This window comes from Corylus avellana, chromosome 6 (assembly GCF_965113065.1).
Source record: "Corylus avellana chromosome 6, dhCorAvel1.hap1.2, whole genome shotgun sequence".
In the NCBI taxonomy this organism is placed as follows: Eukaryota; Viridiplantae; Streptophyta; class Magnoliopsida; order Fagales; family Betulaceae; genus Corylus; species Corylus avellana.
This window is the reverse complement of record NC_142495.1, coordinates 9,402,212-9,421,439: the sequence shown is the minus strand read 5'-3', so window position 1 is coordinate 9,421,439 and position 19,228 is coordinate 9,402,212. Positions and strand designations below refer to the sequence as shown.

At 36.4% G+C, this 19,228-nt stretch overlaps 3 protein-coding genes across 3 annotated transcripts; 1 reads left to right on the top strand and 2 right to left on the bottom strand.

The window, feature by feature from the left end:
- Positions 1 to 746: 746 nt before the first annotated feature.
- On the bottom strand, positions 747 to 5,910 carry LOC132188703 (telomere repeat-binding factor 4). Its single transcript, XM_059603233.2, has 6 exons — positions 5,591 to 5,910; positions 4,745 to 4,950; positions 3,532 to 3,616; positions 2,602 to 2,685; positions 1,307 to 1,586; positions 747 to 1,201 (listed from the first exon to the last, which is right to left on the bottom strand). The coding sequence occupies exons 1-6, from the start codon at positions 5,738 to 5,740 to the stop codon at positions 1,170 to 1,172; spliced, it is 837 nt and encodes a 278-aa protein (XP_059459216.1). The 5' UTR covers positions 5,741 to 5,910; the 3' UTR covers positions 747 to 1,169.
- A 1,317-nt stretch (positions 5,911 to 7,227) lies between these two features.
- On the bottom strand, positions 7,228 to 16,314 carry LOC132188173 (uncharacterized). The gene is made up of 10 exons (XM_059602576.2): positions 15,810 to 16,314; positions 14,520 to 14,994; positions 14,343 to 14,405; positions 12,991 to 13,164; positions 11,849 to 12,367; positions 11,021 to 11,733; positions 10,232 to 10,709; positions 9,024 to 9,968; positions 8,694 to 8,732; positions 7,228 to 7,658 (listed from the first exon to the last, which is right to left on the bottom strand). The coding sequence occupies exons 1-10, from the start codon at positions 16,181 to 16,183 to the stop codon at positions 7,473 to 7,475; spliced, it is 3,966 nt and encodes a 1,321-aa protein (XP_059458559.2). The 5' UTR covers positions 16,184 to 16,314; the 3' UTR covers positions 7,228 to 7,472.
- Positions 16,315 to 18,268: 1,954 nt separating this feature from the next.
- On the top strand, positions 18,269 to 19,228 carry LOC148584842 (uncharacterized). Its single transcript, XM_088517523.1, has one exon. The coding sequence runs from the start codon at positions 18,269 to 18,271 to the stop codon at positions 19,226 to 19,228; it is 960 nt and encodes a 319-aa protein (XP_088373649.1).

Genomic DNA, 19,228 nt, shown 5'->3' with positions numbered 1-19,228 from the left:
TTGGTGAGGCAATTTAACCCAAATGGCCTAAATGTCCACTTTTTAGCCTCACTACTTTAACAAAAAAAAGTAATGAGGTGAACCGTACTCACCAAATTTAAAAATTACTATTCACTCACATATTGATTAAACAACTCATTTCTCTCTCTTTCATTTTGCTTTTCGTTTCTCTCTCTTCCTTTAATAGTTAAAAATGAATAAACAAATTTTGAAAATGAATATTTAAATGGAATAGTGAAAGTAGATTATTAAAATAGTGAGGCTGCTGGAGTGTTCTAAAAAAGTGAGTTGTTAAAATAACTAAAAATGTACTTTTGGTTATTTTAGTGAGTAAAATTTGGTAAGGCTGCTAGAAATGCTTTTTAGAGCACCCCAGTAGCTTCACTATTTTAAATCAATTCACTTGCACTATTCCATTTAAATATTATTTTTTGAAGTTTTTTTTTTTTTTTTTTTTTTTTTAAACTATTAAAGAAAGAGAAAAACGAAAAGAAAAAACGAAGAGAGAAAAATGAGTTGTTTAATCAATAAGTTAGTAAATAGTAATTTTTAAATTTGGTAAGTACTATTCACTTCACTACCTTTTTTTAAATTTTTTTTTTTTTTATTTTAACGGGGAGGGTGAAAAGTAAACATTTAGGCAATTTTAGTTTTGGGATAATAATAGCGAATTTTTTTTAGCCATTTAAACATTAATAGTGAATTCAGCTACTGCCCAACAAAGAAAATGGTAACAAGAAAAACAATAATCAAAGGAAGACATAAGAATTTGATCGATGGCACCAAACCAGAAATAATCTTGTCAACCAACAAAATCTTGGAACATTACTATCTACATTTATTTACACACACAACAACACTAGTTTCGGTGTACTCTAGGCTATGCTTTTGGTTTGGGGAGGATTACAACCGAGAAGGTGTAACCAAAAAAGCAAAACCAAAATGCAAAAAAAAAAAAAAAAACGAACAGTTAGATTCTTCCAGGAAGCTCCCCCAAGGGTAACTGCAGTTGCCCCCTTGCCCCACCCTGGCTGTCTATGAAAATGGTGATGCACATAGTCATGAAAAATTTGCGACCGTTGCATTGGATCAATGAATTTACAAAGATATCATCTAATCATACATCCATGTTATACCCCAATAAAGAAAAACTTACTACTACCAATAACCTAAGCCAAGAGGACAACTTCACCATGTGAACCTGCAGAGGTAAACCCAAAGAAACAAAAGAAGGTTAATATCATCAAGATACTGGAACAATAACAATTAACAATGGACTAAGGAGGTATGATGCTTTCAGCATTACATCTTTCATAGATATCTTTCACTAGCTGTAGCATTGAATCGGAATCCTCTGCCATCTTTGAGGTTCTTTCTGCCTCTTTAACGGCTTCAGCAGCCATATATGCTTTGTTTTCTGCATCAGCTACTCTGTAGGCTGCAGCATTAGCGGCATCATCCACAGTCTCACTAGTGGTCATTAACCCAGAGCTCAGTGACTGCCGAGGCCTGACATCCTTTTGCTTTGGGCTAGGTGTTTTTGTTCCCAACTCGGTATCTTTTATGATCTTGTAGCAATTTTGGACCTGCATTTTGTATTTAAGTTGGAATGTCACGTAACCTAATCACTAAGGAAATAAGCTTTCCAGGAAGCCACATGGTTCGTTTGATAAACGATTTTGTGTTGGTTTTGGTTCAATATTGTAGTAAAAAGTGATTGATGTGAAAAAAAGTAAGAATTTTTTTTTTTTTTTTTAAGTGAAAAAGTAAGAATGTTTGGTATGGAAAAATGAAAAATAAAATTGTTTTGTAGTAATTTTTTTATTTGAATAATAATAAAAAATGATTGATGTGATGTAAAAAGTAAGAATATTAAAAAAATGAAAAAGTGAAGTGAATAGTGTAGAGCCAAAATCATGGCAAAATCGGTTATCAAACGGAGCCATAATAGTGATGCCGTCATCACTAAGGAAAGAAGCTTTCTATTAAGAAAGGCATTAAGATCACATCTGGCGCATTATATTATAGGGGGAAAAAATCTCAACACCGGACACAATATGTGGAAAGAAAATTATAAGGGAAAAATATAATTTAGCCCCCTAAACTACCAGTTATTTTCATTTTTAGCCCCCTAATGTTCAAAAAGTGGTAAAGTAGCCATTTAAATTACTAACCAGTTGCAATTTGGCCACTCCGTTAGTTATTACTGTCAACTAGGATGGAAAATTCAATACTACGTCGTTTTGACAAGGTTAAGTTACTAAAATACCCTTTTGGAAAAAAAAATCAATTTAAAAAATGCCCCCCAAAACGACGTCATTTTTGGGGGGGCATTTTTTTAATTGATTTTTTTTTCAAAAGGGCATTTTAGTAACTTAACCTCAAAAAAGAACATTGTTTTGCATTTTCTATCCTATTTGACGGTGTTGATTAACGGAGTGGACAAATTGCAACTTTTTAGTAGTTTGTGGGCTATTTTATCACTTTTTGAACATTATGGAACTAAAATGAAAATGACTAGTAGTTTGGGGGGCTAAATTATATTTTTCCCAAATTATAATAAGATATGGTTTTGGTGAAATATCAATGAAATCAATTCACCTTTTCAAGTTTGCCTTGTGAAACAAGCCTTCTCAACCTTGAACTAAGTAACCTCCTAAAATTTTGTGGCACCTCATGCCTTTCCTGCAATATATAAATCCAGAGAGTTGAGATCTCTTCTAACCTCATACATAATAAAACTTGAGGCTAGAGAATATTTGCTGACTCGAAAATAAAGTGAAGCAAGAAAAAAAAATGTTATTTTCCATTCCCCTAATGTTATAACCCCATGCCTGCTGCTCAACAAAGTAAAACCAAGTCGAGGGAAAACACAGGTGTGAGGATCCATGAAGAGCCAATTGTGTTATAATTTGCATTGCAAGTTGAGAATTACTCATCAATAGGTGGTCACTGAAAAGAAAACCATGGATCACCTTGCATGATGGTTAGGACCTTGACTTCCTGAAGATAACACTCTCAAAAGTCTAAATATTGTCACTGATGGATTTGACAAGTAATCTCATAAAAGGCAAAAAAGTTGTCATAATTTTTTGTCGCTTTATGTAGCATTATCCACATCACCCATCCTAAAGGAATTCTCTTCTAATTATCCTCTTGTAAGAAAGCAGAATAAAATCCTAAAGCTGTGGAGCAAGCAGTCGCAGGGTCAATCGGAAGATACAGACAAACGTTGACAACATTGTTATTCAACCCTAAACCTTGAAGACCAGTAGTGTTGGACAGTTAAATTCAAATAATGCAACCAAAATTCTGTTTGATTTTAAGTTCACGTCATGTATAAGAATTTGTTTAAGAGCATTCTATGTCTTTCTAGTGCAACTTTCAGGTTTGGCAGAAATATGTTTCTTCTCATCCTAAATTGTACTTTTTGAACCATGCCAGGAACATTCTACAACCTAATGCAACTTCCTTTAGTAATATATTGTCCAATATGTACAAGAATTAAAAACAAGAAGAGATTCATCTTACCTCAATAAAGCGGACAATGGCACCTATATCAGATCCATTTGTATCTTTTAGTGCTGAAAGAGCTTCAAAAACCATTGCATTGTACCTGATAAGAGAAAGAAACAGCATCACATAAACCATCAAGAGACCTTGATAAAATGAGAAACTAACAACATAACAAACAATATATAAAGAGAAGAATAATTGCATAAATGGTTGTAATAGTAAAGCAGCAAATTATAGCACGTCATCAACATAACGCAAAAATCACACAATCAACAGCCTTTCAACTTCAAGTTGTATGAATTTTAGATTCATGGCATGCTTTAAAAGCATATACAAATCATGAAATCAGTCTATCATATATTATACAAAGTACTTATCAAAAAATATATTATACGAAGTGCATCCCAACCCCGTATTGATCATCTACAAGACTAAAACAAAAGGCAAAGTGAATTAAAGCCTGAATCATAATAATGGCCGCATGTAAAAATTTAGACAAATTGCTCAAATACATAAATCCACTCCTTCCAATGCTTAACTTCTACCAAGTTCCTTCCATCACATCATATCATATTATACACAAAAGAAAGTTAAACTACACCTTTATATTTACTCATATAACTTTTGGTAGCTGTACGTTAAAATTTATAGTGTTCATGTAGTCAGTTTTTCGAACTAAGTTGGAAGCAACAACAAGACAAGTCAACATATGCAGATTTTATATCATGTTGCCTTCTTTTCTGGAAAGCACTTATGTTAGCAAAGTTTTGAGATCTGGAACAGTATCAAGTATGCATGTATTATGGTACTTATTATGGTAGATGGTAGAAGATCAAAAGATACTAAAAGTTATTTCTAAAAGTACTAATATTCTATACATGCATGCAAAAATTACACATTCAATATTATCATGATACTAGACAACGGGATTTAGGCCAAATTAATCACTGTCAAACCACTTATCAATCGGAATTGCTCTCTATAATTATTAAAAGATAACTACAAAAATGGTGGTAGTAATAAAAGTTTGAGAAGACCATACTATACAAATAGATTTCTTATCACAAGTACGCGCAACTCGCTCACCCATACGGGATTGAACCCATGCCTGCACCCTCCACCCCTTACATATGGGAAAAGGACGTAAAATCAAAGGATAACTAATTCATTCATATATCACACATCGTATATGAATAAGCTACAGAAAAGGAGGAAGACAACCACTTACCGTGGAGCATTCTTTCCTTCCTGTGTGCTATTAGAAGGATCAACCGTGACAAAGTCAGCAGATACCTTATGACGAAGTGGAGGAGCAGGAGAAGAATTTGGCACATTGGGGACTGGAGCAGCTGCTACACTTTTTACTTTTGGAGTCCTCGATTTATCTTTAGAGCCTTGCCCAGAAGTACTAACACTCAGGTTTCGCCATTTGTCCTGGTAGGTATGCAAGAATGAGACAAATAAAGAGCACGGAGGTTCGAATTGATTGCGCTAAAATAAATCATTAAATATAATAGAATGGACCACGGATAATTCAACTCAATAATGCCTGACAAGCAACACAGAACCCACCAAAAGCCTATGCTTTTATATCCAATTTTCTCCATTAAAACAATGTCTTCAATTCTTCCTTAGCTGAATTTCTACTTCACAAAAGCCTAAATCCTAACCCCTTTTTGTCACTGCATTTTTCCTATTCCATTCAGAAAACCAAAATGCAGGAACTAGTATTTACAACGCAAAATTCCAGGGGTCATTACGGCCTAGTAGAAGCGAGTTCTGAAAATAAATTTAGGGTTTTGTTTTATATGCATTTGATAATACTAGTTATATGTTTGGTCTTTAGAAAAAATAAAATAAAAAATTTTAAAAAATTATTAGGGTTTTGCTCAGCAATCAGACCCTCGACAACACATAAAACAAATTATGATGAATCCAAATACATGGAACCCTAAATTAGAGAAAATAAAATTCGCTCGAACCGGACAGTAGCTTAGAGGCCAAAAAGAAACCCTAAAAGAATTAAATGAATCAGTCATTGAATGCATAAAATCAAAATAGGGCGAATTAATACCTTGAGGTCGATGTTGGAGCGGGAAGTGAGGAAAGGAGCAAAATCGGGATCTTTGAGAATGTTCTTCCATTTCCCTGGGCCGTGCTTCGCTACTCCCGCCAGTAGCGCTTCTTCCTCCTCCGACGTCCACTTCTGCTTCTGATTCCCCATTCTCAACGATTCTCTCTCTCTCTCTCTCTGACAAACAACAAAAGCTGTGAAAGAAAGAAGGAAGGCTTTTCGTTTTTTGCGTTTCGGGGTTCTCTCCCGCTCCCTCGTCTTTTTCTTTTTCTTTTTCCCTTTTCTTATTATGGATTTACAGAGTTTTACAGTCACGGATAGAGCTGAGCGATAGCACTCTGCCACTCTCTTACTAATTTTTCCCATGGATCTGGTTGGTGCCACGTGTGCTTCGACTAATGGAGACCGTCAGATACACAGTTGTTTGACTATCCCATAAAAAAATATTTTAAGTCGAAACAACGAGCCCTTATTTGAAAATAATTTTAGGTTCTCTCAAAATCTAAAAGGTTTAAATTCTCTCAGAATCTAAGATTTAAGTTTCTTTAGAACCTAAATTCTATCCCCGTTACATATTCACATAACACCATCTTACTTCTTATATTCTTCTTTTCTATATCTTTCTTTATTTTTCATAATAATTTTTAAATTTATCATGGTATTATAGAAGGTTAAAGGGACCTTCAGGCTTCAACCTTGCTTGAATCTTTTTTAGCATTTTTCTTTATTTTTAGTGATATGCTCCTTTATGTATTGATAAGTTATGATGTTTGGTGTTCCACACTAATGTATCATTTTTTTTATTGGGGAGCACAAATAATTTGGTTTGTGCAAAATCTTTATAGATATTATTTTCTTTTTTTAAACCTTAACGCTTCACATCATAGCAAAGGATTCATATCAACATTGTAGTGACATTTCAAATGAGTATCTTTAGTAAATTAATCATTGAGGAGAAGTTATCATTTCAATGATGGAAACATATCCTCAATTTCAAATGAAATGAAGAGGGTCTAGTTAGTGAATTTAAGAGGACAGTATTATCCAAACATTTTGCCCCTCAAAAATTCAATGATGTTAGTTTTATGTGCATTCGAAAGCTCGATTACTAAAGACCTTTTAGGCTATTGTAAGAGAATCTCTTATAGGGCCTATTTAATTTGCCTAAGTAGATCTTGGGATGTCCGCCCACCTACCTGGGCATGTGAACCCCACAATGTCCTTCTCATAAGTGTTTGCCCAAATTGCAAACAATATGAGTTGAGCAGATTACATTGAATTTTTATCCAACTTTCGAAAAGCCTTCTATTTTCACTATTCTTTTGCAGTTCCTCTTCACTGTTTCTCTCTTTCTCGCACCTCTTCAGATTATATGACCGAAAAAGAAAATGCTAAGTGCTCTCCTGATATTATTTTGGTCTTAGGTGGATATTATTTTATAAAAACCAAGTTAAATAAATAAGGGTCACTTTCTTTTTAGAAAATAATATTTACCTAAGACTAGGAGGACACCAGGAAAACACCTAACATTCCCCATTTAAAAATATAAAAAATATTTGCTAATTTTTTGTATGAGCTAAACGCCAAAAAATGTCGTTTTCCAACAACAAACATTCTACCCATGAACAAAATGGGCCTTAATTCATCATTGACCATTGACCAATATTTGAAATACAAAAGTTTCATAAGTTGGGTACAAATATTAGAAAAGAAAATTCCTAACCTAGAGAAAATACACATTAAGTTCCAAAGGTTTGGTACCATATACATTCTAGAGAAAGTCGAATATTTTCTTTACATCAATCCTCAAGTGTAACATCAAAAACCCCCATGACTGAGGCTGGCCGATAACTAGGACTCCATGAACAAAGCTGAAAAGGCCCTACAGCAAGGTTGTGCTCAGAGGATTGGCAAAGAAATGCTTACTGCAAATCAACTTTGATTTTCTCAAGTGATTCCCGAGGAGTGTTCCCAGAATGGCAGGGGGCCCAGTGGATGAAGTTTGGAACATTTTCTTGACAATCAGGTGTTTATCAAGAGTCATTAACTCTAACACCTTTCTACAGCTCTACAAGAATTTATGAAGAAGCATAAGTATTTTACTGCTTATAATTATATATCACCAGATTCATCCTGCAAAACAACTTACAAGATAATTAGGAAAACTTCAGAAAACCCCCATGAACTTCAACGCCTTTTGAAATCACTCCTCCAAAGTTCAAAAACTCTCAATTAAAAAAGTATTGAACTTTCAATTATCCCATTATGTTAGGATTTTCCGTTAAATATTGTTAAAATTCTCAAAATACCCATATTTTTTATTATAAAATAAGAAATTGTAAAGATCCATGCGTTTATTTTTTATATATAAAAAAAAATTGTAATATTTTTACATCTTTACAATATTTTTTTATTTTTTTAATAAAAAAATTGGTATTTTTAGAATTTTGGCAATATTTAACAGAAAATTCTAACAAAATAGGGTAATTGAAAGAAATTAAAAGTTTGATACCTTTAATTGAGAGTTTTTTAACTTTGAAGGAGTAGTGTCAAAACGAGTGAAAATTAAGGGAGGGTTTTATAAAGTTTTTCCTAATAACTATTTAGGCTCCAACAACTTTTTTAAACTAATACATATGGAAAAAGAAAGAAAAAATTTATTTTCCTTCTTATCTGTCATCAAGACGAAAATTTTGCAGCTATGAGTTGTGACACCTCTAATTATTAATGGCCAATAAACCAGCTAGACAACAGGTCCAAGCAAGTTAATTGACAACCCAATTTGGAAAACAAATGAAATCAAGTAGGGAAATATTTTATTTATCTGATTGTGAATATTATTTCCCCAACAACAAGTCATTTACCACACAATGAGCATCAATCTTTTAGAAGATTTTGCTGCTAAATACCAGTACCTTATAATTTTTTTTTTCCCCCCTTATAAATTTGTTGTTCTTAGAACTTTGGGGGGGGGGGGGGGGGGGGGGGGTGGTGGTGGTGTGTGCGTTGGGGCCATAGCCTATGCCAATCCCCTCCCTCCGTCCCTTAGGCCTAATAATTTCAAGATAAGTATATCGTTAGATATGATATATAAATAACATACCTGGGGGGTCAATCCATCCATCTGGTGTATGATATCATCCTAACCAAATAATGAGGTAAAACAAAGGTGAGAAAATATGTGAAGTATCTCTCATTCTCTTTAAAAAGTGAAATAAGTCTAACACACACACACACAAAAAAAATAAGAAGTTATTTTATAAGTTGTACAAAAATTATCCTAAAAATTTTAAAATTAAAGGTTCTGCCACTTAGGCCCCATCAATTACTTTGTTTGCTATCTGAGAGCCCACAGGGTGTTGCATAAGCAAGGTTTTGCAAACAAGGAAATAGTTCTACATGAAATTCAAATAACATATGAAAAAACATGTACCTCTAATATCCCAGGATTTTGCATCACAGTACGGAGAACAGTGCTTATAAGTCCCTTGTAGATGATACTGTTGATGGTCTCATCTCCATTTTTCCATGGCAATATCAATGGATTTGGCTGTGAATCAGCACCAAAATTAGCATGATCTTTTGGCTGGAGGATCAAATTAGCATCATCATTCCTCCCTGGGGACTTTGTCAATGAAGGAGGTTCAGGATCTTGATGAAGACCAGCCATTGAAGTCAAACAATTATCACTCCCATCAGCAACAAGTTCATCATTACAGCTCTCCCCATTATTGAACGATCCTACTCCAACAACATTGGTTCTTGTAATTGGTGCACTATGTACATATAACATGATACTCGGAAAACCTTTTTCTCTGCGAAATTCATAGTAACCTCCTTTCATGGATTTCAGTTTCTTACCCTCACTAACATGAAAACATTCATTGTTATCAATTTTACGCTTCATTTTTCTCAGGTCTTTGCCCTCTACATCAACTTCATCTGGCGAGCATGGACAGGACAGTTCACCTCCTTCTCCATCAGTGGATTTGTTCTCAACAGTTACACAGCATTCATTAGGCAAGCATGGAGAAAAGGACACTTCACCTTCACCTTCTTCAACTTCTTCTAAGGATTGATTTTTGTTAAACTTATTGCCATCAAAGAATTCATTGTCATCAATTCTCTGTTTCTTGCTTCTCAAGTCATCAGCTTCACCAACCCCATTTTCTGGCAAGAATGGATAAATGGAGAGTTCACCTGAAGAAACTAGAGCAAATAAATGGAAAATGTCTCCACACTGTAAATCTGCAGTAAGACCAATCCCTCCCATAAGATATTTCCCTTTTTCATGGAGCCAATTAGAGAATTTAGTAGCCCTATCTCCAGTACCCTCTGGAATTTGATTTTTAGAATGCTGACTAGCCTTACCACCAGCCTGCCAAACAGTAAAGAAAAATCTAGTTAGAGAAAACTTCATATAACACAATATTAGATGAACAGACATCTAAGGAAATAACGAGGAAGATAAAAGAAAAAAAGGGAGCAAAATAATATTAAAGGACCAAAGACCAGATACGCGGGATCTTAAATTGAATTTAGAAGCCTAAGACAGGCCAGAGATTACTAATTTAGTAAACTCCAAGGCTGTTTCCACATACACATATGTTCAATGAAAATCTACATAAGTTGAGACCATACATATCCTTTAGAATCCATATTTCTATCTGGCCCCTCGAAGACAGATCCTGCTTTTTTTCGGGCCTCCAAAGTAGCCATGTGCTTGCACCAAAGGACCTCATCAAAGGCTCTCTTAATACGTTCCTCGGTGAAATCATCCTGTCGTCTTACCTCAAAAACTGTTTCTTTAGTAAGTGCAAAGCCACTGAAGCAATTTCCCTTGAGACCTTCCCCTGATGAACTTTGCAGAAGTGGTTGGCGATCATTATCTTCTAATGACCTGTTTTGGGTTTTTTCCAGGTGCTTCACATACCATCCACCGACTATGTTACAGAGTCTCATTAGAGCTTTTTGAAATGCTTCGTTTTTGTTCAGTGATGCCATTCTTTTGAGGCAACTACCTGGAGGTGCTGGCAGGTCAGGAAGTGACGCCCAACATGCATGTTGAATTTTTGGCCCAAGCACTACACGCTGTTTCACATATTGGATTATTAATTTCCTGAGATGAAGATGTTAGTTTATGTTAAAGACAATCACCAAATGCATAAAAGTAAATGCCATAGGCATGCACAAATGAAGGCAAGGATCTTTCAAGGAAACTACGAGGTACTTACTTTTTGAGGATACTATCATACATTTGATGATCAATGCTAGGCTTATTTTCTAGGGGTCAAAGATATCTTACAAGGGCCATCGTGTTGAGGATCCCATGACACTCAAGATAATTTTATTTGATTAACTGTAATATTATGATTCTTGATAAATTGTCCATCTGGTCTATGAATAACAATTTATTCACCTATTATTTACCTGTCTGCTTCTTCTGTCCAATGAAATCTTCTTCGAAATTGTAGCTTCTCTGAAAAAGCACAATGGTTAGTCAAGGAGTTATATTTCTCATCATCTTCATTTGGAGTGTGCTCTTCCACATTTTCTGGATAATCATCCTCCTTATGTGATTGCAAATGCTTATGCACTCCATTAGAAGCAACAGAAACATGTTGATCTTCTGCAAATTTATTAACAGTGTCAGGTAGCCTCTGTGAGCCCAGCTGTCCAGTTTCATCATCAACTCTTGTACCTTTTACTAACCCTCCTTCTGAAGATTTCTTCTTTTTCTGAAAAGTTGAAGCACATTCATCCCTATTACCTTTTAAACCCTCCTGAAATCTAATAAATTGTTGATTTCTCTGGACACCATTCAGTTCAGGAACTGATTTGCTCTTCCACCTAGAATAGGCCTTGCTATGGCTTTGCCTCTTAAAAAATCTCAGTTTATCATAAATTTCTTCATGTAGTTCGGGAGACAAAGTAACAGCTGGGTGCAAAACCACATGAGCAGTACGAGTACTGTCAGAGTTTGTGACCAGAGGGACATTTATGGTTATGCATTTGCAGTGTCCTTGCTGCTGAAGCTTGTCTAACATTCGACGAAGGGTCTTCCTGTCGATTGTTGTGCACTTGTCCTTCTCAAGACTCATGAGCCATCTATGCAGCTCAGCTTTTAAAATGAACTTCTCATTCTGCACAATAGAAATAGAATAGTGGATCAGTAATTAAAATATATGACAGTAGAAAGAAGAAATAAATTTTATTCTCATGGCATAAGCCTTTAGAGAAGTGGATGATGCCAAACACCTGTAACCGTTCGAGTATCCTCTGCTCCCTCTGGGCACCATCAACAGTCAAAGATAAACATGGATATCTCTGATATGATCTGGATTTAAATGGCTTCAAGGAATCAGTAGGTGCTGTCTCTGATGGAGCATTTCTTTCCATTTCCATACCAACTGAATCATGTTTAGCATCAGGAACTGTGTCTCTTGGTTCATGGAGTATCTGTTGCGGGTTGGAACCACAAGAAGGTTCTGTAGTAATTTCACTGTCATTCATTTTTGCTGGGGTAGCAATATCACTTTCAGACGTCGAAAGACTGTTAGGAATATCTAGATTATCTACTTTATTTTCAGAAGTGACTGATTTTGATTTTCTTGGAAATGCATTAGATGATTTACTGTTGAAATTCCTGGCCGTCCAAATTCGATATGCCTTTGTTTTACTATGAATCTCAGCCTGCAAATGCATTCCAAACCTATATGCCATCATACTAACCAGAGACTGATTCTCTTTGTTACTGATTCCGAGCCTCTTGCATGCCTGTTTGCAGGAAATATGATTACACAAAAGAATTAAAACTTGGAAGCAGCATATATGCATTTGCTAGAGTGTATCATACCAAAACAAGGTCCTAAAAGCTATGTGTTGCAATATGATTAATACAAGAAAGTTGAACAAACACACACTGGTTCAATTACCAAGTTTGTTGAGATATTAGTGCTGTCTTCATTTAGTGAGAATTCATACATGGCTTTATAAACCCTAGTTCATATCAACCTTAACATTAATGTCGCTTATGGGTGCATCTCTAGGTGGCAGATTTATCTTATCACAAAACTTTTAGGCACAACGGACATAGCTGATATGTTAGTGTTCAATTTTCAATTTTCTCTTCACCTTCAACTTCAGCATAAAAGTCCCCATATAACACCACTTATTAGGCATCATATAATTAAATTGGATTATTCTTGAGGGACTTAAATGTGACTAAGCAAAGACTGTAAAGAATGTAAAACTTCTGGGATGTGGGAAGAAGAGGAGAATCAAACATTTAAAGAACGTAAAAATTCAGAAGGGAAATGCTAAAAAAACAAAAGAAAGGAAGAAAAAAAAGCTATTCTAGTGCTTGGGAACAGCACCAAAATGATTATATAAGCACATACCTCCTTAAAAAGCAACCCTTCAGATCCTTTAACATCAATCATATCATACATTTGATGATCAATGGGAATCTCTAAAAGCTGATCGGTAATTTGACTTCTTCTTCCAGACTTCACTGTTTGTTCTTTAAAATTCTTTGGTGGAAACTTCCTTAGCAAACGTAGGCACTGCTCAACCTGACAAAAGCAGAAACATATCATCCCATGAACAAGAACAGGATTTCCTCTGCAGAAGAAATAACCTTCATTCATGATAAATAAAAAAGTATTTTATGCATTACACTTGAGAAGCACTTGATTACATACATTTCTAACAGAAAAAGAGGCTGATACAGAGCTTATTCAAAAGCTTGAAATGGTCTCTTTTTTTTTTTTTTTTTTTTAATGATGTATCTTGCATGTACATCATATGCCATATATATATTTTTCTGGTTTCCTTTTTGGTCTGAATGAAATAGTGCATGTCATATAACTTGCTAATCATACATAAATGACAATTGCTCAGAAAAAAAAAAAAAAATCTAACATAATAATCATATCATATATTGACAAACATTATGCTAGCAAGAACCATTCTCTTACAAAAATTAGGTCTAATGGACAATATAATTCATGAGTTATGCATGCCATGGAAAATGGGAGGAAAGAAAGCAAGCAACTAGCGAAGACTGATAAAACAAATAAAACAATACTAACTTCAGAGTGGATGCCAACAATGAAAAGCAAGTGACACTAAAAACCCAAACTTCATTCAGAACCAATTGAAATATAAATATATGGATAGAAAGAGGAAAAAAAAAAAAACGTAAGAAGATAACTTCAGTAATAAAATGGCGACTATCACTTTGTGCAAGTAGTCTCTCCTTTACAATTTTACCAAACCAAATACATATGATTTGGAGAACATCATAAGATAAAGGACAAAGGAGTGGTCAGGTAGTATCAATCCATGGCTATTTACATGCTTAATTGTGTTAAAAGGGAGCAAATTATCTAATAAAAGATTTGGCACTGCCATGCAGTGGAAATAAGAAAGACATTGATTCAATTGAAGCTCACCTCAAAATCAGTTCAAATGAACTTTTTCTACTATACATAGTCAACAAGAACCATAAAGATACATTGGTGATCCTAATCCTATTTTTCTCATTTGATCGTAAAGAATTTGGCACATGGCGACAATAATGTTCAAAATAAACAATAAGAGACGACATTATATTCAGATAAAGGGATGCATGAACTACTTTCTGAAAGAATGAATCAATTCAGAACTTATATTCAAAATTTAAGACAATTAATACTGAAATACAAAATCAAGCACAAACTTATTTTCAAAAGAAAAATCTCAGACTCACCTTACCATTCACTTTAGCCTTGCACTTCTCCACAATATGAGCATCTTTTAACTTGCGATAAATCTGGCAGAAAGTTATGCAGGGAAGAATATCATGAAGACAATCAGAAATGAGCAACCAAAAAAAAAAAAACAGAACGAATATGCAGAGTGGATAAAACTAATATATATGTTTTACTTTTTTCCAAGCTTTATGCCCCGAAGAAGTTCTTTCATAACCAAGATCCTGTTTAATTTCTGAGACAACAAGAACCTTGTTATCTGCTTCTTCAAGTTTATCACAAACAACTTTCAATGCTGGTAGATCATCCTCTACAAGCACGTCGGCTTTAACATATCCTCTGTCAAACCCATCTCCACTTTCAGCACTTTCCTCTGAATTCTTAAAAACATTTGAAGCCTCTTCTTCTTTTGTAGTCTCAATTTTTTGTCGAGAACCCAACTGCTTTGCATAGCGATTCAAGTGTATTAAGTTAGTGCACACTATTGAGCTGTTGTTCATGTCCCCTGCATTGCAAGCTTCCTTTGTCCTCACAACTGCTGATTCCTTCACAATCAACCCTCTATTTTCAAGACTCTTCACCACATAAGCAAAGTAGTTCGCTTCCATGCCCAATTCCTTACTAAGCTGCCATTGTGTTATTCCCTTCGTTCTGCAAACACCCATTTCAAAACAAGTGCATCTAAATGTCCATGACAATAAGAAAATAGAACTACCAAAACCACAAACTCAAAAAACTTTTGCCATATTTCACCATATAAATTGCAAATTTTTGTCCTTCAAAGTATTCTAGTCGAGAATGGTGCACTTTTTGTGAGAAAGCCATGTTCAAAAGATTAAGCAGTACTTTATTTTATTAATTAAATGACTAAATTTAAACTTTTGGAATAAATTTACTTCTCATTTTAATTAAGTAACTCACTTATTAAGAGTATTTACAATGAAGAGACAAAATGTACTTTCATTTAAAATAGCTAATCAGATTTATAAAAAAATTCTACATTAAATTAGAAGAAAAAAAATGCAAAATAAATATTTTATTGGATTAGCCACAAAAAAAAAAAAAAATGCTACATCTAACGGCACTATTCACATGAGCCATTTTATTTTCTCCTACTATTTCTTTTTCCACGTCTTTTTTTTTTTTTTTTTTTCAAAAAGTTTAAAAATAGAATTTTTAAGAAAACTATGATCCTTATAAAAAATAAAATAAAATTTAAATGATATAGATAAAAAAATTGATAATCGGATACATGGTGTATTTTAAAACTCATCAACTAAACTAAATAAAGTAGTTTTGATTATCTATTTTGCATAAAAAAAAAAAATAAAAAAAAAATAAAAAAATTACAGAAAAGCATTCACAAGAATATTATTAACTAAATTAGTAAATTTACACTCTCCTATAAACTTAATTTTTGGGATAAGCGAAAGAAAACTACAAAAATGATATCGAAGAGGAGGAACCTAGAGATGGCAATGCGCTCTAGAGCGCGCCGTTGGTTCAGAGGAATGTCGGCATTGGCGGCCTGGACGTTATAGAGGCCCAGAAAGTTGTCCCTTAGACGGTCTTCAGCGGCGATATTCACGTCCAACTTCTCGGCGTCTTCCAAGGACTGAATCAGAGGGTCACCGGCGCTGTAAGAGACGTTTCCGGCCTGAAACCGAAGCGTCGGGACGCGGAGGAGTCCGGCCCATATGGCTTTCTTGACGCCCGGGGAAAGGTCGAGGTTTGAAGAGGACAGATAAGGGTTGAGTTTGCTCCAGAGGGTCGCGAGAGAGAGGCCGGTTTTGCCGTGGAAACAGATTTCCTCGAGAGCGGAGGATGTGATGGAGTCCATAAACAAATAATCTTACCGTTACAAATACTTTCCGGGAAAAGGTTTTCTCGGGAGAATTTGAAATTCCCTAGTCGTTGGCGCGAACAAATCTGAGAGCTTTCAATCCAAACCCAAATCCTGTTGAGCACTGATTCTCTGCTCGGCTTCACAGTTCCCGACAACTCCCAATCTGTATATTAAAAGGCCGGATTTTTATTTTTCACTCTTCCTTTTGTAATCTTCTTTAACTTGTTGCTTTACGTGCATAATCTCTTGTTGCTTTTACTTGAAGGCAACGGCACTGACAGACAACTCCTACCAAAAAAATAAACGGCACTGTCTGACTGACAGACAAACGCAAGCTTTAAAAAAAAAAAAACAAATGTTGGGTCATGAATTAGCTTACCATTTATTGAGCAGTCCTTGGGCCCAGCTAGACACAGCTAGAGGAGGCCCAAGTCCGAGACCTACTCAAAAGGCCCAAGTCTGAGACCTACTCAAGTGATCCGAGACGAGATCTACTCATGTTATCCAAAACCACAAATTCGAGGCAACCTCTAGCCGAGACTAAAAAGTTCGAGAATAACTCAGGACATGTAAGTCTCAGTAAAGGGAATAACTCTGATATCTCAAAAGATATTATAATTGATCCTCTGATCTCAAGTCGCTTAAATCATGGAAGAACTAACAAACATAATCTTTTCATTCAAATGTTTGTTCAGCCGATATCAAAAGATAAGATTCCTTGATAAGTGGGAAATCAAATTTCCTCCAATGCCTATAAATACAAGTCATATGGTCAAAAGCAAAGGTAATCACAACTCTCATAATTTGAGCTCTGTAGTTGTTACTAGTATCCTTTCCCATTCTGACTTAGGCATCGGAGTGCTCACGCCGGCTCACCCCCGGTCACTTCGATCCTTCTTTCTTCTTTGTTGTGCAGTCAAATTGTTCGGGTGTTGGTCCAACTCAAGCTCGGCAAGCGTGCCACGTCATCTTTTGGAAAACTGTGTATCAACAGTTTGGCGCCGTCTGTGGGAATTTCGATTTTCATCAGTTCTCTACTAATCTAAAATGGTGACTACCCGTTCCACTGCTGCAGCCTCCAACGTACCACCACCATCCGATCTAGCCGAATTCATGAAGCAGATGTCTGAATCCATGAAGGTTCTGAAAAAGCAGAATGAAGACCTGGCTGTAAGGCTCACAGCTGCTGAGGGCCGTAATAGCCAGAGGGATCAAGAGCGAGCACGAAGGCGTGAAGAACGGCGTGAGAGGGAAAGGCGAAGGGAGATTTGTGATGGGAAGCGAACTGCATGTTCCCATCGCGATGAGGAAGCAAGTTCAGTCCAAGCTAGCCATCATACTACTGTCCAGAATGAGGAGCATCGTGAGCAGCAGAACCCAGAGAGGTCTCAGCATACTAGGCCTCGAAGGGAGCAATTTCAGGGGCGAAATGAGGCCCAGATGAGTGCTGACATGGAAGATTTAAAGAAGAAGTACGAAGAACTAACTCGCAGGCTGGCTGAAAAGGATGGAAAAACCCCTGCTTCGGGGCTTATGGATAACACCAATCTGCCTTTCACTGACCGAGTGTTAAGTTTCCCTTTGCCTGAAAACTTCAAGATGCCTCGCGTCAAGGAGTTTAATGGTAGTGGCGACCCTTCTGAACATATGGAAAGCGTCCGTGTTCACTTTTCCCTTCATAAGTTTCCAGATGAAATAGCATGCAGAACCTTTCCTCTCACTCTGGAAGGAGTTGCTCAGGACTGGTTTGCCAGATTGCCTGCCAAGTCGATAGATAGTTTCAAAGAACTTAGAAGTCTCTTTTTGAGCCAATTCCTGGCTACCAAGAAGAGGAGGAAGCACTCGGCTTGCTTATTGTCATTGCGTCAAGGGAAGGAAGAAAGCCTGAAGGATTTCATGCATAGGTTCAATAAAGAAAAATTGTTAGTGGACAATCCGGGGGATCAAACGGTATTATCCCCATTATGGCATGGAGTCAGGCCAAACGGGCCTCTAATGGCCGAAGTATCAAAAAGTTCTACAGAAATAACTCTTCCCGAGTTTATCGCCAAAACAGAATAGTATATTAATCAGGAGGAAATGATTAAGGCTCTCACGAAAGGTCAGGAGGAAGAAGACCGGGAGAAGGAGGACGCCAAAAAGGAAGAGGACGCCAAAAAGGAGCCACATATAGCATCCGCTCCGAAGGAAGAAAGGTTTCAGAAGAGAGTAGTAAAGAAGACTGTACCATCAGTCCCAAAGACAGAACCCCGGCGACGTGAAGATCGAAGGTTCACACCTTTAAATACCAGGGTCAACGAAGTGTTTATGGAAATCAGAAGAGACCCAGCTTTCAGGTGGCCAAGTAAGTTGCGGGGTGATCCGAGGAAGCGAGATCGGACGAAGTTCTGCGAGTACCACAATGATCATGGACATTTGACGGAAGACTGCATAACCTTGCGGCAGGAAATCGAAACTTTCATTAGAAATGGAAGGCTAGTAAGATTCCTAGCAGGGGAAAGGAACCAAGGCGCGGTGCACCAACAACCTCTCCTATTAGACGGAAACCGAGCTGAAAGGGCACGGGAGCCGAGACGTGATCGGGATAATGGTCCTAGAGAAGATCCGAGACCCCCTCGGGATCAAGGAGTAGTGGGAGAAATCCATACAATTGCCGGAGGAATAGCTGGTGGAGGACAGTCTAATTCGGCCAGGAAAGCCCATGCTAGGAAGACACATGCCGAGGAAGTCTTTACAGTGCAGAGACCGTTCAAAGTTGGAAAAAAGAATTCAGTGATCCTTTCTTTCTCTGAAGAGGACGCTAGGGGGGTAATGCAGCCCCATGATGATCCGCTAGTAGTAACTGTAACAGTGGCCAACCATATGATCCACAGAATTCTGGTGGACAATGGAAGCTCGGCTGATATACTGTACTGGCCAGTTTTTAAGCAAATGGGTATCGATCGTGACAGGGTCACACCATTTAGCTCTCCCCTGGTTGGATTTGCAGGAGAGCAGGTCCAGTCGATTGGTCTTATTTCACTCCCTGTAACGGCATGA